Below are 22,694 nucleotides of genomic sequence, written 5' to 3' on the forward strand. Positions count from 1 at the left end.
ATCAGAGAGAGAAGCTACAACCTCTCTCATGACCTTAGGATGTGTGTGTATGCCAGAACACGCTGGAAGGAACACAGAGTCTTTGCAGACTACTAAGGATCAGACGTCTATCACTATACAATTGATTATATACCTCTAAGCATATAGGAGTATATGTTTCTAAGCATAAATGACAATCCAACAATATAAACCTGACAGCCCTGTTATGCTCATTTATTATTCCTGGATGAACATTCTCAAAACAGTGTATGTTACCATTGTTACTTTTATTTCCAATTACTTAGGCACTACCCCTGAAAATAGAAACTACTTTTGCAAAACACTACAAAGCCTCCCAGCGTCTCTTCTTCCTCAGAAGACTCAGAGACTTCCATCTGCCACTGAGGGTGTTCAAGAACTTTTACTCCTGCACCTGCGTCCTGACGGGAAACATCTGCACCTGGTTTGAGAACAGCACCAAGCAGGACAGATGAGATCTGCAAAGAGCAGTGCGCTCAGCAGAACGCATCATTCATTCAGAGCTTCCTGACCTGCTGTCCATCTACTCCAAGCGGTGCAAGACCAAAGCCAGGGAGATTATGATGGACCTCTCCCATCCTAACAATGGACTCTTCTCACTGTTGAGGTCTGGCAGCTATGGCAGTTCTTTTCAACATCATTTCATCATCACTGAAGAGGACTCCAACAGCAGATAGTACCTTGAGATCTGTCCAGATTCTGGATTCACATTCAGCAGCTACTTAGTGGAATGGGTCAGACAGGCTCCTGGAAAAGGACTGAAATTGTTTGCTACTATCGATGTTGCTAGCAAATACGATTCACAGTCAGTTCAAGGCCTTTTTAGCATCTCCAGAGACAACAACACAGAGCAGGTGTATCTGAACATGAACACTCTGAAGAATGAAGATCCTGCTGTTTATTATTGTGCTTGACACAGAGTTTTCAGTGCTGATAAGTCTGTCACTATGTAAACATTTATAAACAGCACATGTAGGGCCTTTGGGTACAGCTGTGTCACTGAGCTGCAGGGAAGGCATTCCTCCTCCTCTGTTCCCTTCTGGCCACCTGTGCCTCAATTTTATTCCACAACTTAGACATCCACATTACTAATTCTCTCATAATATATACATATAGGGCCTTGGGGGTGGGGAAAAGGTCCACTTGGGAAAATAATTCTGTTGGTCATTTTTCTTGGCCTTGAGACAATAATTCTGATTGCGACAGTGCTGGACAGGACAGGCAAAAAAAAAGAGATGCAAAGGTATGGTGTGGTATCAGAAGATCTTGTCTGTAACTATTATTTGTAACTATGATGAAATGTGGCGTTGTGTTTTCTAATTTGAACAACAACAAAAAAAAAAGCAGAGAGATTGAGAATCCTGAGAGTGGTGATGAAGATGAGATCTTGAACAAATTATGTGAATTAACTTTCCAGTCCTTTGTTTTTATTTTGGTTTTTAAACGGTTCTCTGGGTCAAAACTGATGTCAAGGTCAGAGGAAAATAGCCAGACTGCTTGGAGCTGATAGGAAGGCAACAGTAACTCAATCAACCTATCAACATGTCTTTAATGCATCACCATGAACACATGAAATATGAGCTTATTGATCAAGAGTTTTATTTCTGTATATACAAATTACATACTGAGGAGAACTAATGCTTTATAAATGATGAATTAAACCTTTTACCTACCATACTAGTAATACCTTACTAATTAAAGATCGAGGATCAGGATGTTGCTCTATCATTTCTCAAGGGTTTCTAAGAATATAACAACATCTGAAGTCAATGTACCGTAAACTTCTGTTATCAGTTAGAGTCTGGAGGTTTTGAGTTTCTTGGTGCACAGCTGGGGCCAAGTAAAACTGCACATGTAAACTTTTTCCACAAAACAAGATACTCATTTGTCTATGCAAAGTTTTCCTCCCTTATAAACAACATGACCAATTGTCATTTAGTTTGTTATAGAAATTCTTGGACATATTTTTAACCATACCAAGACTCTGATTATAAAGTGCTGGAAAACATGGAGTATAGGGTTTCCTGGAGTTTGTTATTCATTGTTTGTTTCCATGGTGAGTGAAATAGTTCCTCATGCAAAAGAAAAAAATAATAATAGTAAATAATCAAAATGTATTATTATTTTGTTTTGTTTGTTTTTTTTGTGCAGGAGTTTGGAGTGAGATCAAACTGGAGCAGTCTACTTCTGAGGTGAAGAGACCTGGAGAGAGAGTGAAGATGTCATGCATCATATCTGGCTATACCCTGAGAGACTACTATATCAGCTGGATACGACAGAGGCCGGGGAGAACTCTGGAGTGGATTGGAAGGATGGACACAGGCTCAAACTCTGCTCACTATGCCAGTACTTTCCGAAGCCGTTTTATCATTACTGAAGAAAACTCCGGCAGCAGACAGTACCTTGAGATCAGGAGTCTGACAGCAGAAGATTCTGCCGTTTACTTCTGTGCCCGACAAAGCACAGTGACAGAAAACAGAGGAAGAGCTGTACAAAAACCCCAACTACTAAAGGGATCTCACTGACTTATGGTTTTTCTCTTCACCTGAAAAGTGACCTTGTTGTATACAAGTCACAGAAATTTTACTGTAAAACAGATGAGAAAATATCTATTACTCATCATTTCAATATTATATAATGATGCTAAATTAACACTGTAAAAAGCACACTTGAATATAGTCTGGGAAGATTAGCAATTTACTCTATACTCCATATTTTCCATATTGAATTTTGAATATGTGAGATTCACATACAGTGAATCACTAGATACACTGGATCAGACAGGATCTTGGAAAAGCGGTGGAAGGGATTCTGACTACATTACTATCACATAATGTACTAGCACATAATATACTATGACAAATCAGGACAGGAATGGAGATCCACAGTGGCTGTTGAGTTGTTTGAGTTGATCTACAAACTCAACTACAAACTATGCTACAGTAAAAATTATACTACCCCAAAATACCTACTTCCATCTGATTTTGTCACAAAAACTGAAGTGGACTCAAGAGCACAACTCAGAAGAATAAAGGCCCTGTGTGTTTAAAGTGATCACCAGCTATGTGCTACATGCAAAGTGCAGGCGGGGATTGGCTCCAGGGGTCAGCGAGAACAGGCATCCAAAACCACACTCCAGTAAGGGATTCCAGGGAAGGTCTGTACGAAAGGAAACAGTGAGCACAGTGAGCAAAAACACAAGCAAAGGAGCCAGCAGCCATATTTCTGGGGCTTAGACAGATCTGAAAGATTGAAACTATCCGGTGAGTGATAGGTCTCTAGGTGAAAATGCCTTGTTGATGCTGGATGTTAGAGCCCATCACCAAATGGAGCTGATAGAAGTGCAACATAGTTTGGTTGTAATCACTCATCACAGCACCTCTGATGGCACAAGATATCAGCCTGTAAGCAGATGGGTAATAGTAGAAGACCACACCAAGTGCCATTCCAGCTAAAAACAAGAAGCTAAGGCTACACACAGGACACAGGCTCACCAAACTGGACAACAGTTCAAATCAATGAAATGTTATTTATTTACTTTATATAATCCGTTTATGAATCAGTGGTTATAAGACCTGGAGGACTGCATGCATTGAACTGTACAGCTTTGAATTCACCATCAGTTGCTTCCTACAGTAACTCAAACATAAAAAACAAACAAATAAATAAATAATATTACATATTTATTTGTCTCTGGTCACATGCATATTCATTAGCTCATAAGGCTACTGTGCTTTCACACACAGTTTCAGTTCCTCAGAAGTTATTTCCCTATAGTATCACGTTAGATCTTCGTTCTCATACATCTGCAGAAACTGAAAACATCAAGGGTACTTTATGCAAATGAAAAATGACAAAACAAACTTTACATACTACACAGTCTTGTATGTTAGCACTACACCTGCACAGCAAGGAAAAAAATAATATTTTTTTCCAGTATGTTGTTTTGATTTTTAAAATTTTTATCATGACTGCATTAAAGGAGGGCATATAGTAAGTTTATTATCTCCAATAAAAACATCAAAACTAATGTAGACACTAACCTTAGTCTACATGGAAGCCCACTGAATAGTTTATCTTTTAATAAATCACCTCCATTAGGATTTATAGTATTTGCTAATACACAAGAAATTATTATTATCATTAAATTATTATTGTTTTAAAAATAAATCTTTCACTTTTGACTTTATTAGTTTCAAGCAACAACAAAGTAAATTCAGTCGTTCAGTTATAGTAAATGCTGCCTTTAAAGAAAACCCACATACAATTTGGTGAATGACGAAAATAATGAAGCTGATATGATTTCCAGGTATGTAATCCAGATAGAATAATAGAAATTATCCAAACTTCTCGAGTTACCAATCTTTTCGTGGCAAGACGTTGTCATCACCTGTCAGGTCTCTTATTTTTTGGCAGCTTTCATGCAGCCTGGATCAGACAGCCTGCATGGAAAAGACTTGATCTGAGGCATAGAGCAGCCAATGGTTTTCTTTTGGGGTGTTTTTTCCTGTCTACCCTTCCTGTTCTCAGACTCATTTCTCCTTTATCTCTTTGGTTATGAATAAAGATGATTTACTATTAGTAAATATACTTCCTCTCGTGTTAGGGTCGGCACTGACCCATTTTAAATTTCAAATGCATAAAAAAATTACATACATTTGTTTATTGTATCAAGGCTTTTTGACTTTGTCAAAAATCTATATTTCTACAAAATAAAACAAAAAAAAATCTTTTCACTAAATTATAAAATGCCCTAGTTGAAATTATGACCTTTGTGTTGTTAGGGTCGTTTTCGACCCAGTTATAATATTATGAGTATAAAGCAATAATTAAAGCCAAAACTGAAATCATAAGTGCACTGTCAGCTAAAACACTGACAGCAAGCTCCTCTCCTAAACATATGAGCTTTAGGGGATTCTTATTTTGTGTGTTTTTTGCAGTATACCTGCACAAAAACAAAACAAAACAAAGACAGGCATGTCAAGACATATGAGGTGACTTCACTCATTTGAGTGGCCATTTGACTTCCAGAGTGCACATTTACAATTTGGAGCAAACAAGAATGAGAAGAAGAGTCACAGTGAGCCAAGTTCTGGATCATATTTTTGGTCAAAATGAAGGCGAGGACACAGAGCAGCATAATGATTCAGATGGGCAGGTTTCTAAGGAGGAAGACAATGTGGACTATCATCCAGAAGACACAGACAGATCTGTTCAGAGGTGGAGGTCGCTGGTGCTGAAGCTACTCCTGCTGAAAGATTCAAGTCCAAAAATGGTAATATCTTTTGGAGCTCAGTACCTCATGAAGTACATAGCAGGGCAGCTGCTGCAAATGTCATCAAAATGACCCCTGGAATCACAAGGTTTGCTCTGACCAAAGTCAGTGACATCAAGAGATGTTTTGAGTTATTTATGCCATTGTCACTAAAAAGAATCATCATTACTATGATAAACCTTGAAGGAAAAAAGTCCATGGCGACATGTGGAAAGATATTGATGAGGAATACCTGGATGCTTTCATCAATGTTCTTCTTCTTGCTGGAGTGTACAGATGCTGCAATGGGGCCACTGATAGTCTATGGGATGCATCGACAGGCAGAAATATTTTCTGGGCAACGATGTCACTTCACACATTTGATATCATTTTGATTCAAGAGTTCTCAAATTTGACAACAGAGAGACCAGACCGAGGTCTGACAAGCTTGCTCCCATCAGGGATGTTTTGGAGAGATGGGTGCAGCTTCTTCCACTGATGTTCATCCCAGGGCCAGAGGTGACAGTGGATGAACGTCTTGTCCACTTTTCGAGGAAAATGCCCCTTCCGGCAATACATACCCAGTAAGCCAGGGAAATGCGGCAGAATAATCTGGGAAGCCTGTGATGCCAAAACCAACTATGCCTGGAATGTACAGATTTTCACAGTCAAAGCTGCGAGTTGCACCCTGAGAAGAACCAGTGAAAATGTTTGGTCCTCAATTTGACCACTGGACTGCAGGGTCACAATATCAGTCGTGATATTTAATTTATTTATTTATTTATTTTTTTTTACCAGATATGACCAGATTATGATAAGTAAAATGCGTGTGTTAAATGTCTCTGTGTTAAATTTTCTGTTTTTCTGTGTCTGACATCTGCAAACAGAGAGAACAACAAAAGTTTTGTCCACAAAAATCTTCAAATTATGTTTTAGCTAAAGCTAAAGTAAAGTGTATTTGCATTTGTATTTGATATATAATAAATAGGAAAAGTAAAACAATGTATGAATAAAAGTTGTAGTTGGATACAGAAGTTGGATCTGAAACAAAGTGAATCACTTCAGGTGAAAAAATGGTCAACAGCCTTTCCTATGAAGAGTGATACCGATGCTTTATTTGTTTGATTCTATGTAAATTTAGCTTCCTAGCTCCTCAGCCATAAAACTCTGCACATTTTCTTTGTGAGGAGATTCCAAACTATCAATCTCATCCATTGTTATGCAGCCAGGGGAACACCTGACCATCAACTGTCAGGTTTCTTATTCTCTCTGCAGCTCCCCAACTGACACTATTACGTATTACTGTGCCAGAGAGTCAGTAGAAAACAAAACATCAGTAGACCTGAAAATCTTCACAATGCCTCAACATTAGTTGAGACACTGGAGGAGCTCATTTGTGGGGAGGAGCTCCCTGACCACTAATGATTTTAAAGAATCTCCTCACTCTAACAATATTTATGTGAATCATTATTTTGTAAATTCATTTAATGAAGAAATGGAAATAGAAACATAAATTCTTAAATTCTTATCATTATTTTTAATATTTTTAACCAAAGGAATGGATGCTCCATGGATGTGTATTTTCAACGTAACTTATTATTAATACACATACGTGGGAAAAGTTATTTTTTCACAGTAAAAGTGAACACTGAACATCCACAAAATATTTTTGAATAAAATTATAAACCGTGTGCATCTCACAAGGATTATCCTGGACACTTCCTGGGTGAGGTGTTCCAGGCATGTCCCACTGGGAGGATGGCTTGTACAGACCCAGGACACCCTGGAGAGATTATGTCTCTCAGCTGGCCTTGGAAAAACTGTGATCCCCCAGATAAAGTGGATGTGGTGTCTAGGGAAAGGGAGGCCTGGGCTTCCCTGTTTAGGCTGCTGCCCCCGTGACCCATCCCCAGATAAGTTGAGGTAAATGGATGATTGGAAAGAAAAGAGATTCAACATAAATACTGGAAAAAGGAACAAATAATTTGCATGAAAAAAACTGTAACTGTACTTTTTAAGTACATTTGTATGATACCACTATAGAAAACAGGTACAGAAAGTAAAATAATAGATGAATAAATACATTTTACAATTAAAATATTCTGAAGACACACACACACACACACACACACACACACACACACACACACCTGTATCTAAACAAGAAATGAATAATGTATAATAACTAAACGTACAACTAATAATTTTCAATTTTAATTACAAAAAACATGACACTCCTATTTGTCATCTATGTTAGCAATGTTAACTGTTATAACCTCAGGATAAAAATGCTCGGAAACTCAAGTGCCAGTTTCAGGACGTTTACTGACCACTTTGTTAAACAATCACAGCTAGTCGTGACACATACAGGAAACTGTCCCACACATAACATTCCGGCAGGGAGAACCCTGAAAACCCTCTGAAGGTTCCGGGGTGCAACGCCCCCAAACATACATTAACAACAACACTGTCTATAACACTTCCCTCCCCTTAAGCAAAAACCCACAACATAGCAATTATGCATAAGTACGAAAAGAGAGGGAGAATACAACACCCCATTATTTTAACAAGTCAGTCTATCAGGGGGCTTGTGCTGCCTCTTTGACCTTCTCAGTCCTGCTGCTGGGTTCTCCAGGCTAGGAGCCTGCTGAGCTCCTGTGACCGGGTTCGGCTCAGGTGACTTAGATTGCTCCACCAGCCCTTCTGGTGATACTGAAGAACCAATCCCGATCTCAGGGGCTGCTGACATGACTTCCCCTCCGGGTGAACCACTCTGAGGCCCCACGATGTCCACAGCCCTGTTTCCACCATGTGCACCATGTGCATGCGAACCACTCTGAGCCCTCTTCTCAGCTCCGTCCGTGCGGGCTCTCACATGATCCTTGTGTCTGCGAACTCGTCTGCCATCCAATAACTCCACCACAAAAGATACTGGACCCGAACTGTGGTGAATGACGCCAGGCAGCCACTGTGAGCCACCCGTAAAGTTTTTGATATACACACAGTCTCCCTGCTTGAAAACACAGCCTCTGGCATGTAGATCATGTCTCACCTTCTGTCCACTTTGTGACTGGGTGACCCTGGCTCCCACATCTGGGCGAAGAAGATCCAGATGAGATCTGGGCTTCCTCCCCATCAGCAACTCCGCTGGGGACAAGCCTGTGGTTGTATGAGGCGTGATGCGATACTGAAACAGGAAACGGCAGAGCCTCTTTTCTATTGAAAGACCTGGCATTTTTTTCAGACCGTCTTTCAGTGTCTCCACGGCGCGCTCCGCTAAGCCATTGGAGGCAGGGTGGTAGGGGGCGGTGCGGATATGTCGGATCCCATTTCTCTCCATAAATTCTTGGAAAACCCCACTTGTGAACGTGGGCCCATTGTCCGTGACCACTGCCTCAGGTAATCCATGTGTTGCAAAGATTCTCCGGAGTGTGTCTGTGACGACTGGGGCTGTGATGGTTGGCGTTATGTGGGCATCCAGCCATTTTGAATGCGCATCCACCAACACCAGGAACATGTGGCCCAAAAAGGGGCCGGCAAAATCTAGATGAATCCTGGACCATGGACGGCCAGGCCACTCCCAAGGGTGGAGTGGGGCAGGTGGTGGCATTTTTTGGTTTGACTGACATTGAGAACAGGCTTTTACCTTGTCTTCCAAAGCACTGTCCATTCCCGGCCACCACACGAATGACCTTGCCAGACTTTTCATTCGAGAAATCCCTGGATGAGCCTCATGCAACACTTCAATAATCTGTGACCGACCTGGAGGCGGAACAATGACTCTGGAACCCCACAGGATGCAGCCATCTTGAACACTGAGCTCCTGCTGACGCTTGGCATACGGTTTGAGCTGATCCTGCTCCACTGTTGCTGGCCAGCCCTGTAATAGCCACTGTTTAACCTGAGATAACTCTGGATCCCGTTCAGTCCATGCTTTGATGTTTTTAGCACAGACCGGAGTGTTCGCCAGCCTGTCCAGCAAAAACACAGTTTCTGGGGGCATGTTCGACTGGTCGGGAACCTCCGAGAGGGGGAGGCGGCTAAAAGCATCTGCATTCGCATTTTCAGGTCCCGCCTTATAAACAATGCGATACTGGTATGCCGACAGTGTTAATGCCCAGCGCTGAACCCGGGCTGAAGCCATGGGTGGGATGCCTTTTGTTTCACTAAAAAGACTCAGGAGGGGCTTATGGTCTGTAACAACAGTAAATGGGCGGCCATACAGGTACTGATGAAAGCGTTTCACAGCAAAAACTATTGCTAAGCCTTCCTTCTCAAGCTGTGAATAGCCCTTTTCAGCTGCTGTGAGCGTGCGTGACGCATATCCGACCGGTTTCTCTTCCCCTTCTTCCATGCGATGTGAAAGAACAGCTCCTATGCCATACGGGGAGGCATCACAGGACAGGACCACCTCCTTCTCCGGATCAAAATGCACCAGGAGCAGTGCCGATTGTAACAGTTCTTTCACCTGTCTGAAGGCCTTCTCCTGTGCTTGGGACCACCTCCACTGACTGTCTTTGTGCAGTAGCCCATACAGGGGAGCAAGCATGCTGGAGAGGTCAGGCAAAAACTTCCCATAATAGTTCACTAAGCCCAAGAATGATCTTAGTTCAGCTACATTCTTTGGACTCGGGGCTTCCTTTACTGCCCTCACTTTCTCTTCCAGCGGGGACAGGCCCTGAGCAGAGATGCGATGACCCAGGTATGTCACGCTAGGGGCTTGGAAAACACACTTACTGCGCTTCAAACGCAACCCTGCTTCTGAGAGCTTCTTCAACACCTGCTCAAGGTTACGCAGATGCTCCTCTTCTGTTTTACCTGTAACTAAAATGTCATCCAAGTACACAGCAACACCAGGAATGTTTTGCAGAAGATTGTCCATGGTGCGCTGAAAGATAGCCGGACTGGATGCAACGCCAAACACCAGGCGGTTGTACTTGAACAGCCCCTTGTGTGTGTTTATTGTCACATATTTTTTTGATTCCTCATCCAGCAGCAACTGCTGGTAAGCATGACTCATATCCAACTTTGTGAATGTCTGACCACCTGCCAGTGTGGCAAACAGGTCATCCACTCGAGGCAGAGGGTAGGCGTCGAGCTGAGAGGCTTGGTTTACTGTCAGTTTGTAATCACCGCATATACGCACCCCTCCGTCCTCCTTCAACACTGGTACAATCGGGGCTGCCCAGTCCGAGAACTCTATTGGCTCAATGACCCCTATCTGTTGTAGTCTCTCCAACTCTGCTTCCACCTTGGCCTTCATGGCGTATGGTACAGTGCGTGGTTTGAAAAAGCGTGGCCGGGCAAAAGGATCCACACACAGCTTCACAGTGGTGCCCCGGAGAGTGCCCAATTCATTCTTGAACACATCAGCATACTTTCCCAGTAATTCTGCTATTACAGTTACATACCTGATTTCCCTCCAGTTCAGGCGGATTTTCTGCAGAAGGTCACGACCCAGCAGACTAGGCCCCTCCCCTTCCACCACCAGTAGTGTTGCTGCAGCTTCTTGACCCTGATAGGCTGCATGCACCTCTATGGCACCAAGCAGGGGAATGCATTCACCCGTGTACTGTCTCAGGCTTATCTCAGTCGCTTGGAGAGCTGGTGCCCCGCCCGAGTGCCACAAGCTGTGGTAGGTGGCTTGGCTGATCACGGAAGCTGAGGCCCCTGTATCCACCTCCATTTGTAGCTCCTTCCCATTTACCTGGATAGTGGCATAGATGGGCTCCGCATGGCACTTATTAAAGCCAACTAGATTAAACATGTTGAAAACACGCTCATCCTCCTCAGGCGCCATGCTCTGCAGGTGATGTGTGTTTAGTTTGTGTTTTGTCTTCCATTCCTTCTTTGATTTCTCCTTAGTGCCCCTGCATTTCTTGGCTAAGTGCCCCTTTTTCTTGCAGTTATGGCAGGTACTGTCTTTGAAAACACCGTCCTTGGCAAAGTGTGCTCCCCCACACCTGTAACACTCCAAAAGCTCCCTCGGTTTGCCCCTCACACTCTGAGATACATGATGCATCTCAGTTGAGTGCATATTGTTGTTAGCTTTCCGAATGTCTTTAGTGTTATTAGCTGCCGTTTCTATTGCCTGAGCAATTTCCAAAGCTTTCTGAAAGTCCAGTGTGGGCTCCCCTAACAACCGACGCTGCATGCCATCATCATTTATACCACACACCAACCTGTCGCGGAGCATGTCATCCAGCACGCCTCCAAACTCACAGTGCTCCGACAGCTGTCTCAGCTCCGTCACATACGCAGCCACCGAAACTCCCGGCTTGCGTGAATGAGTGTGGAATTTGAACCGCTGAACAATCACGGAGGGTTTCGGGCAGTGATGATTTTGCACCAACGTCACCAGTTCTTTGAAACTGAAGTCCCCGGGTTTCCTAGGCGTCGTCAGGTTGCGTATCAACTTGTAGGTCCTCGCTCCACACGCACTGAGAAGAACTGACCTTTTTTTCCTTCGTCCGAAATGTCGTTTGCCAAGAAAAAGTGTTCCAGCCTCTCGACATATTCAATCCAGTCGCCGTCTCCCTCGGCGAACTCCGTGAGCGATCCGATCGTAGCCATAGATGCGAAGTGGTAGTCCGACGGCAAAATCCGTAGCAAAAACTCAAAACTGTCCGCGTTCGGCTTTTATCCTCGTCGCCAAAAAGGTGTTATAACCTCAGGATAAAAATGCTCGGAAACTCAAGTGCCAGTTTCAGGACGTTTACTGACCACTTTGTTAAACAATCACAGCTAGTCGTGACACATACAGGAAACTGTCCCACACATAACATTCCGGCAGGGAGAACCCTGAAAACCCTCTGAAGGTTCCGGGGTGCAACGCCCCCAAACATACATTAACAACAACACTGTCTATAACATTAACTATCTATAGATTATAGATCTATAGATAAATTACCAATATTATTTGTGTTTCTATTATTATTAAAATGTTTGTGCAGCTGACAGAGGAGGGAGTGTGAGTTTAATTAATTTAGATTCAAATGCAGCATTTTAAAAAGAGAGTCAATGTGTCATTATCTTCAATCATATTTGCTATAGTATGTTGCATTATTTAATTTTTGCTTGTCTTTCATCATGCTTTCCTTTCAATGGATTTCTTTTCTACGTGGAAAACATAGTGCCTTTTAAAAACAGCTTAAAACATAGTGAACCTAAAGAATCTTCTGTTTTAGACTGTGTCAGTGATGTTATCTGTTGGATGGCACATACTTTTCTCAAACTCACACTCACTTCTCAAAGTCACATTGTCCAGTCATACAAATCTAATAGTTACTACAAACCTTTCCTTTCTACTATGAATAAACAGTCACTCTCACATCCCACAGCAATCCTCCAGATTAGCTTGTCGCTGCATTAATTTCATTTGTTGTGATGTTACCTGATATAGTGCCTGAGTAAAAGCAAAAAATATTTTGCAAGCATCTTTACAATGAGATGCATCAGCTACTGTCCTTGTCTTCAGTTTCATTTTCTGTTGCACTCATTGTTATCCTTCTTGCAGTTATTTCACAAAGCCAGTAGGGTGTTTGCAGATTAAACCATCATCCTTTCAACGGCGGAACTGCAATACCGATTTATCTGAAACATTATTCAAACCACAAAGATAAATTTGTGTTTGTTTGTTTTTTTTAATAACCAGCTTCACTTCAAGCTGATGATGTTTTTAGGTCAGTGTGTTATTGATGGTTGAACAACATAGTGTTGAACAAGCTTATTTGGAGTGAGTTTCAGATATGAGGTTAACCTTTTTGCCAAAGTAATCATTTGAAAAATTGTGAAAACTCCTCAGTAAGTAAGGCGGAGTCTATGCAAAACATCTTCCAACGCTACTTATCCATCTGTTGGAGAAGATAACAGACAACTCTGGGTACTTTGTAGTACTGTATCATGGATTACAAGACAAGACTGCTGCTTTCAGTTATTTGGTGGGCAGGTGAGGATTTCCCCTGATCTTGATTTAACATGCCCTTATTTTTGGAAAATAATTCATTATTTATTTATTTTTTATTTTATGTCTTACCAGGTGTTAATGGTCAGACTCTGAGAGAATCTGAACCAGTGGTTAAAAGGCCTGGACAATCTCACAGACTGACCTGCACAGCCTCTGGATTCACATTCAGCGACTACAGGATGGTTTGGGTCAGACAGGCTGCTGGAAAAGGACCGGAGTGGATTGCTTATATCAGCATTTCAGATTATAGTTATGCTACACATTATTCCCAGTCAGTCCAGGGTAGATTCACCATCTCCAGAGATGATTCCAGCAGTAAACTCTATCTGCAGATGAACAGTTTGAAGACTGAGGACACAGCAGTTTATTACTGTGCCCGATGAAGCACAGTGAGAGACAGCAATAGAAATGCCATACAAAAACTACTTCCTCTCTTTCCCAACTCCAGTGAATATTTGGTAAACTCAGGGCTTTATTCCTACATTTTTTAAACATTCATGGTAAAAAAAAAAATGTCATCATTAATTAGTAATGCAATAACTTTTGTCCAGTGTTACATTGTTTACATTTAGGTTCTGAATGTACAGCAACACTTATAAATGATATCAACAAATTATTACAGCATTTCATCATGTATATTTGTGATGAAAACATTCACAGAGTTATGGATGAAAAGGTCAGTGTGACAGATCATTCTACATTTGCAAGCGTTTCACACCAAACAATTATTTAACTTTATTTGATTTCAGTGAATCAGCTGGTCAGGGTGGAGAGAAGTGTGCTGTTTGAAACGCTGACACTGAATAACAAAATAAGAAGTAGCTCCTAGGATAGACATCTGATTATGGGAGCATATGATGCTGATTTGTTTTTTCTCTTACCTCACAGCCAGTATTCTGCGAGGTAAGAGAAAAGACATGTCTGTTTGAATATTAAACAATAATCTGCAGGCTGAGGAGAAGCCATCACCTCTTGAGTAATGAAATCAAAAACATGAATCTAAATAAAATAACCCCCACCCCCCAAATAACATATATCACTATTACTTGGTTTAAAAGTACTGGTTTGAGATTAAAATGTTAAATAAACAGTGAACCCCACTGAGAAAAGTTACACAATACAAAAAGTAATGACGAAAATACATTGTCAGTTCCACAAATGTATTTTAGAAATAACATGCTGTTATTTTTGGATAATAATGTATTATTTAATTTTTTTAGTACTGCACCAGAGAGTCACACTGATATAAAACATCAGGAGACTTTAATAATAACCCCTCAAAGTCCAATACAGATAGCTCTTGCAACACACAGCCACCAGAGGAGGAGCCCGCAGACCACAAATTGTTTCAGGATCAGTTCGCTGGTAAATGAACAAAAACGTATTTATGAACAAATGATTTATAGTATACAATATTCAAATCAAGTTTTTTTTTTCTTTTTATATAATTCTGTAAGTATACAAAGGCTAGAATATTAAAAATCTGTTAAATCAAACAAACAAATAAGCACTGCAGGCCTTAAAACATCAAACCAATCTGAGCTTAAATGGACAGAACAATAACACATAAATCACTGGCACTTATTGCATACAAGGAAATAAAAGAAACAAGAACATGTACTTCATGCATCATTTATAGTTTTGTATTCAGCAGTTGAAGTTGGATGTAAAGACTTGGAAAGGGCATTTTTGGTCCATTAGTTGTTGTGCGTACTTGAACATCACTCTTTGGGGATACAGAACAAACATAAAGTCTGTCTTTATGTTTAGTTCCTCTCGCTTTAATTAAACTTTAAACAGCAGTGAAACAGATCAACATTGTCCACCAACCCCAAAACACATAAATTACCCACATTACTGTGCTGTTTACAGTTAAAAGCAACATGCCAGTGTGGTTATTGCCCGTGTATGACCTACCTACAGGAAAATAAAATAAAAAGTAAATTCAAAAGAACATCTCGAAATTAAATTAAATTGATACACATAGAGACAAAACATACATAAATATCATTTCAAGGAAGTCATATAAAGGTTTTGAGTGTCTTTCAGACACTAAGGAAACACTGGTGTTTAATAGATCTTCACTAAATGGTGCTGAATGCTGGTCTCATTTCAGGAGAACTCAGGTTTTTGTTTTTTAAAGGACAATTACCAGTTTGTGCAGAGCCGGTTCAATGAAGCAGTCGTTTCAAGGTGCCCTTTATTGGAAGGTATATACTCAATCGGTGAGAGGAGAGAGTGACAGACTCTGTTAATTCTCTCTAATTCTCAAATAAAGGTCACAACTCCATCTTAATGTGAGAACAAGTCACTACAACATTTAATAAAATGACATTTGCTTTTCTGCACTGCAGAAACAAACAGTTTAGTTAAATTCAATGTAACAATTTTTATTTCTCACTAAGTAAAAGCAAAGGGAGTTCTGCGTCAATGTTTCCTGTTAGGAGGAGTCTATGCAAAACTTAGACATTCTCTCTCTTTTTTAATGAGCCCAGAGGATGGTAGAGAACAAAAAACAACATGTTGGACTACAGGACAGGACTGCTGCTTCTAGCTCTCTGCTGGGCAGGTGAAGACTTTCACTGATCTCAGTGTTGATATGCATTGTTTCTGTTTGTGACACAATTTAATTCAGGTGATTTTTTAAAATATCTTACCAGGTGTTGAAGGTCAGACTCTGACACAATCTGAACCAGTGGTTAAAAGACCTGGAGAGTCTCACAGATTGACCTGCACATCATCTGGATTCACATTCAGCGACTATGAGATGGTTTGGGTCAGACAGGCTCCTGGAAAAGGACTGGAGTGGATTGCTATTATAAGCATTTCAACTTATAGTTATGCTACGTATTATTCCCAGTCAGTCCAGGGTAGATTTACCATCTCCAGAGATGATTCCAGCAGTAAAGTCTATCTGCAGATGAACAGTTTGAAGACTGAGGACACAGCAGTTTATTACTGTGCCCGAGAGACACAGTGAGAGAGAGCAATAGAAATCCCATACAAAAACTACTTCCTCTATTTCCCAACACCAGGGAATATTTGCTAAACTCAGGGTCTGTGTCCAACATTTTTAAACATTCATGGTAACAATGTCATCATAAATTATTATTACAGTGTGTCTTGCCCAGTGTCACCTTGTTTGAATTTATGTTCCAAATATACAGCAACAATTTTGTTGTTGTTAAGTTAGCAAAAGTCAGTGAACAAATTAAACCAGATATGTTGACTAGTTTAGAGACACTAGCTTCATCATCAAAACAGGGAGAGTTTGTCATTCTTACACCCCATTAAAGGACAATATAAACACAAATTCCAATTTTAGGCCTGTCGCTCTAACATCCTTAGTGATGAAGTCCTTTGAAAAACTTGTCAGGAAGGAGATCCTGCAGCATGTAGAGAAGCTTATAGATCCACTACAATTTGCATACAGGCCTTGTAGAGGTGTGGATGATGCAGTGGTCACTCTGTTGAACTACCTTTATCGCCATCTTGATGGCGCCAAAGCTCATGCTCGGCTCTTATTTATTGATTTTTCTTCAGCTTTTAATACTATCCAGCCACATCTTTTAGTTGATAAGCTTCTTAACCAGTTTAAACTTGATTTTAATCTTGTTGGTTGGATTTTAGACTTTTTAACTGACAGATCTCAGTGTGTGAGAGTAAACGGCTGTTTTTCCAAACAGTTGACCTCTTCTACTGGCTCACCACAAGGTTGTTGTCTCTCTCCTCTACTGTATATTTTGTACACTAATGACTGTCGCAGTACACAGGCCAACAGGCATTTCATTAAATACGCAGATGACACAGTCATTGTAAGCCTCCTTCATGGTGAAGAGGATTCCCATGGGCCTGCTGTGGATGAGTTTGTTTCGTGGTGTGATCAGTCATTCTTAATGATTAACACCTTAAAAACCAAGGACATGGTTATTGACTTCAGGAAGACATCCCCCCATCCTGCACTAACAGTGGTAAATGGTGCAGCCATTGAACTGGTGGACAGTTATAAGTATTTGGGGGTTGTACTTGATAAGGCTCTGTCCTTTGAGTCACATCTTGCTGCTACAGTGAAAAAGGTTCAACAGAGACTGTACTTTTTAAGGAGGTTGAGAGGTTTTAATGTTTCATCTGAAGTGATGACTCTTTTTTATAAAAGTTTTATTGAATCTGTTTTAACTTTCTGTATCATTGCTTGGTACGGTAATATGTCCCTGAATAATAAGACCAGACTTAACAACCTGGTTAAAGTGGCTGGCAAGATTTCAGGGAGGCCTCAGGTCCAGCTTGTGGACTTTTATAACAGGCAGGTGCTGAGGAAGGCAACCTCTGTCCTGTTGTGTTCAGATCATCCTCTCTTTAATGATTTTCAACTGCTTCCATCAGGTCGTCGTTATAAAGTGCCTGCAGTGAAGACAAAGAGACATAGACTGTCTTTTGTACCTAGTGCTATTATCACAGTTAATAACACTAAACCATAAATGTTGTTGCCATTGCACATTGCACTTTTTTGATGAAAAATCTAGGTTGTTTTATCAGGCTTATATTATATTATTTTGGTGAGTGTATGTGATGTGTTGGTTGTCTGTTTGTTTGTTTGTACGGACATACTGCAAATCAATTTCCCATTAGGGACAATAAAGTTACCATTGACCATTGACCATTAACACATTATAAAAAAAAGAAACTATTTTTTAATCAATAAAGCATACAGTGTCATTATCTCTTATAATACAGATTGCTGATCAGTATGTCACATCTGTCTATCTAAACATTTATAAACAATATTAACAAATCATTAATGGATTTTATCACGTACAGTTGTGATGAAGGCATTCAAAACGTTATCGATGAAGATGTCAGTGTCACAGATCATACTACATATGCAAAGTTGTGGTGTGGTTTCAGAAGAGCTTGTCTGTAACTGTTATTTCATTTCAGAGAATCAGCTGATCAGAGTTGAGAGAGGGGTGCTGTTTGACTAGTAAACAATAATCTGCAGGCTGAGGAGAACCCATCACCTCTTGAGTAACAACATCAAAAATGTGAATTTAAATAAAATAAGGTATTTTTTTCTTTTCAAAACAAAGTATATCGCTATTACTTGGTTTGAAAGAACTGGTTTGAGATTAGAAGTTAAATAAACCCCTCATCTGGGGCTCTCCTTAGCTCTTCCCAGGAGGGTGGCACGGTTGCCCCTCTGATGGTCCTCCTTGGGCTCTCGCACTCTGGGGGCCTCTGGATGTCTGGGGCCTGGATCTCCTGCATAAGTGCTTCATACCCTTGGGGACGGGGCTATGGCTCTCCACACTCTCTAGCAGATCATTACATGGAGAAACCTTTTGAATACAAGAGCACATCCACACAGGTGTGCACACAGGTGTACACATGGGTGTTCACTGCTCACAGACACAAACTATACCTTTCTTGACTGCTACCTCAAAGCACATTGTGCGCTGTCAGTCCTGCATGCTGCACAACAACATTTAATATTTATTATTTATTGCTATTTACACTTAGCTAGATTATTGCGATGGTGTTGTGTTTATTATGTTGCTCTCTTTTTTGCTTATTTTTTTTCTCTCAACAGGTGATCCAGGAGATTTTTTTCTTTTTAAGTGCCCTTTCTCACTGTCCCTCTTCCCCTGTTTTTCTTTCCCTCCCTCTCTCTCTTTTTCTTTCTTTCTTTGCTACGCCCCAGTCATGTCAGTCCCGTCTGAAACAACTGAAAATAAAGTAAAATAAAATAAAATAAAAAAAATAAAAATAACAAAGGTCGATCAAATGGACCAATACAGCAAGGCCGTGATGATCCAATTGGTAAGGTAAATCTTTTGGGCATCTTTATTGGCCTTCAGACAACAATTCTAATGGCTATAGAACCAAACGGGACAGGCAAAAAAAAGAAAAAAAAAAAGGATAAATAAGCAGTTAATCCCACTGAGAACAGTTACACAGTACAAAAAGTAGTGAGGAAAATAAATTGACAGCTCCACGAACTTGTTTTTAGAAATACTGCACATAAGAGACACAGTGAGAGAGAGCAATAAAAACATACTTCCTCTATTCATCATTACCGGGGAATATTTCATAAATTGAAGGATTCTTTACCTTAATAAGAAATTTTATTTTTAAATGTTCACTTTCAACACATCATCAAAAAAGAAATAGTATTTGTTAAACAATCAATAAAACATACAGACCCCGAGAGTCATGATGAAGAAGTGATCGTGAACAAATTTTGTGAACAATTTTTTTCTAAAACATGAAACAACTATAAAAACTTTCATGTACCAATCGATTTGACACAGTTCCCACATGGGAAAAGTCATTTTTATCACTCTTAATGCATTTCTCCAAAAAGTTAAGGCATTTTTGTCATGGTCTAGGGTGTGCAGCTGGAGTTTTCCATCAGGCTCCTGAGTCTACCTGGGATCCGCCCCTGGGCCACCTCCTCCTCCAATTCCTCACACCTGGAGCTGATTGCAGGCAATCAAGCCAGAGTGATTTAAGCCTCACGCTGATGTTCATTCACCACCAGTTCGTCATCAACTAATTTCCTTGACTCGCCAAACCTCTGGCCTACGCGCCTCTTTCGGACTCAGAATACCAATCCACCATTTTGGAAATCACTCTGTGCCTCACCTGCACCACACTCCATCAGGACCCTCTGGATCTCAGGTCAGCCTTTCCACACCGCTCAGTTCACCCCGGATTCACATCACCCTCTTCTCGTTGCTCTATCTCTCCTCCCGCAAGTAAGAATAGCTACATAACATACTCACCAATTTTGGAGCTAAGTCCGTTGTCCTCTCTCCTCAGTGTGACTGCTAACTGCCCTGTTCCAGGCTGCATCTCAGGTCCCCATTTCCTCTCTCTAGTTCCACGTCCCAATAGCCATGCCACGACAAGTTCTACATTTCAGTTCCTTTTGTTCTTGCCACATTTTCTAAGACTAAGTCTAACCAATAAATATATTGTAAAACTACCTGCTGTCTCTGTGCTCGGTTTCTGCACCAGGTTTGGTACCGACCACTCAGTTTCGTGACAATTTTTCCTAACGCAGACTCACCTGTGCAAAACGCACTACAACAATCAAAAACTTTTTGACATACTGCAAAACATGAATGGTCATTCAATCTCTTTGTCACTGTGATGAATGAATAAAAATCTTAAAAAAAAAATATTCAAAGACTAATTAATCAAAATGATTTCTTTTTTCCTTAACACCTGACTCACTTCGGAGTTCTGTAAAAATGTAGGCATAATGTAGAGTAAAAGTTACTCAGACGTGACAATGTGAACAGAGGTGGACCTAGAGAAATTTTCTTAGGGTGGCATGAGGGTGTGTGGAAGAATTTCTTTCAATTATGTATTATTCACATTATTTTATTGTATAATGCCTTGGTGCCACTGGATTTAAGTATGTCTTAGGCTACGTCCACACTAATGCGTTTTCATTTGTAAACGTATTGTTTTCTCTCCTCTTTGGCCTCCCGTCCACACTGAGACGACGTTTTCGCTCAAGGAAAACACAGCATTTTGAAAACGTTCTCGAAAACGCATACATTTGTAAACGGAGCTTTCCTGTCGCAGTGTGGACACTTGAAAACGGTGACTTTTGAAAACGATGACGCATGTTAGTCATATGACGCAGTCATGTGACCACTTCAACCAAGATAGCGGAGAGCATTATACAGCAGTTGTTTTGTTCGCTTTCAATTTTGACAGCCCTATTAAAGATTAATATCAGTTTGTACATGCTCCAGATAGCTTTTCTTCAAATTCTCTAATTCTCACTCACTTTTGCAACATTGTACTTTTGTGTTACTCGCAGCAACAACTCCACCTCATTGTTAGTCCATTTAAAAAAACTCGGTGCTTTTCAAAGAGACGTTTCAAAGAGCCGGAAAGTAAATAAGTGGCAGACAGAAATGAGGCAGGTTGAATCGTCTTGTGTTTCACGCATGCGCAGTACTGGAACGTAAGCGTTTTTGGCCGTTTCAACGTGGATGCACAACTCTGTGAAAACAACTGAAAACACTTGTGTGGATGCGAAGCGTTTTCAGACAAAAATGCAGTTTTCAAATCTATCCGGGCTAGTGTGGATGTAGCCTTACACTCATGCAGTTTGACAGATGGTTGGGGTCTGGTAAGGAAGTTGGGGGAAGCAGACAACTCCACAGGAAGAGTCTCTTGTCTCTCTTTCGACTCTCTACTGGGCAGGTGAAGTTTCTCTCTTCTTTTAAACTTTTTTTCAACTTCAATATGCAGAAATAATAGTTTTTATGAAACAAATTACTTCAGATAATTTTTGAAAATTCTTCCCAGGTGTCAATGGTCAGACTATACTAAAAGGCCTGGAGAGTCCCACAGATTGACCTGTACAGTCTCTGGATTCACACTCAGCAGCTACGCTATGGCCTGGATTAGACAGGCTCCTGGAAAAGGACTGGAGTGGATTGCTTATATAGGCACTGCTAGTATTCCTATCTGTTACTCCCAGTCAGTCCAGGGTAGATTCATTATCTCCAGAGATGACTCCAGCAGTAAAAGCTATCTACAGATGAACAGCTTGAAGACTGAGGACACAGCAGTTTATTACTGTGCCCGACAAAGCACAGTGAGAGACAATAATAGAAAGGTCATACAAAAACTACTTCCTCTATTTACTTTCACCACTGGGAACATTTAACGATTTCAGTGTCACTATCCTGCGTTTCAGCTTCTTTGACTAGTGTAGCAGATTACTGCAATTCAGCCAATTTTTAACATTTCACTATTGGTGGATTTGCCTACCTTTTTGTTTTCCCATTTAAAGATAGCTGATGAATTCTTAAAAAACAGTTTGTCTTGTTTATTTATTTTTCTCTCTTTCTCTGTTTTGTTTATTTCTAATTGTTCTAAAGAGGTTTACTTTTTAGGATGCATCATGAAGTCAGATCACTTTAAAGAACTGAACATTATTTGTCGAGATGTAGGAGAAAATTTACTTGTTGATTACACTTTCAGACCCATCATGGCAGAAAAGAATCCCAGCAGTCACAGGATTTGGGACAGGACCCCCCAGAGTCTAGATACTGGTGGTGGTCAAGATGAAGACTGAGGCTTGGACTCAGCTCTGAATGAGAAGCCTGTGATGTGGGGATGAGGAGGAGGTGGGTTGCATGAATGAGAATCTAAAAGGGAGAATGACGAGAACACTGAGATTTAAACCACATTAAGCAGAGGCTGATTTGCTCAAAGAAGGAGGACAAGAAGATGATTGGACTAGAAAAATGACAGCATTGAGATTGACAGCATTTTAAAATAAAGCTAATTTTCTTCATAAAGGACCTAACCTCCAACAGCTTTACTTGAATAGAAGCTATCACAAAAGACCAATTGTTATTGTGACTGCAGTGTCAGATTGTGTGTTTTTATGAGGACCCAAACACAGACCACAAGAGTTTCTCATTT

General features: G+C 40.6%; 3 protein-coding genes, 2 long non-coding RNA genes and 2 gene segments (V, D, J or C); 6 read left to right on the forward strand and 1 right to left on the reverse strand.

Moving 5' to 3' along the window:
- LOC100709195 (uncharacterized) overlaps positions 1–22,694 on the forward strand; it is a 1,346,887-nt gene that overhangs the window by 341,930 nt on the left and 982,263 nt on the right. The window lies entirely within an intron of this gene.
- Positions 1–22,694, reverse strand: part of LOC112846698 (uncharacterized) — a 961,229-nt gene that overhangs the window by 175,176 nt on the left and 763,359 nt on the right. The gene's annotated exons all lie outside the window — the stretch shown is intronic.
- Positions 1–22,694, forward strand: part of LOC102076453 (Ig heavy chain Mem5) — a 900,359-nt gene that overhangs the window by 142,544 nt on the left and 735,121 nt on the right. The window contains exon 3 of the mRNA XM_025906588.1: positions 15,365–15,370. Coding sequence (XP_025762373.1) covers positions 15,365–15,370 — 6 coding nt within the window. The remainder of the gene's footprint in view (positions 1–15,364; positions 15,371–22,694) is intronic.
- Positions 1–22,694, forward strand: part of LOC106096470 (immunoglobulin mu heavy chain) — a 1,110,954-nt gene that overhangs the window by 134,529 nt on the left and 953,731 nt on the right. The gene's annotated exons all lie outside the window — the stretch shown is intronic.
- On the forward strand, positions 1,968–3,661 carry LOC112846675 (Ig heavy chain V region 186-1-like). The segment is given in 2 exon segments: positions 1,968–2,074; positions 2,170–3,661. Coding segments are annotated over 2 exon segments (423 nt in total).
- LOC112846688 (Ig heavy chain V-III region ABE-47N-like) lies at positions 13,158–13,624 on the forward strand. The segment is given in 2 exon segments: positions 13,158–13,220; positions 13,311–13,624. Coding segments are annotated over 2 exon segments (357 nt in total).
- Positions 19,788–20,223, forward strand: LOC109202082 (uncharacterized). Its single transcript, XR_002062051.2, has 2 exons — positions 19,788–19,916; positions 20,058–20,223. It is a non-coding gene; the product is annotated as an uncharacterized LOC109202082 (long non-coding RNA).

Source organism: Oreochromis niloticus, linkage group LG4, assembly GCF_001858045.2.
Source record: "Oreochromis niloticus isolate F11D_XX linkage group LG4, O_niloticus_UMD_NMBU, whole genome shotgun sequence".
Lineage (NCBI taxonomy): Eukaryota > Metazoa > Chordata > Actinopteri > Cichliformes > Cichlidae > Oreochromis > Oreochromis niloticus.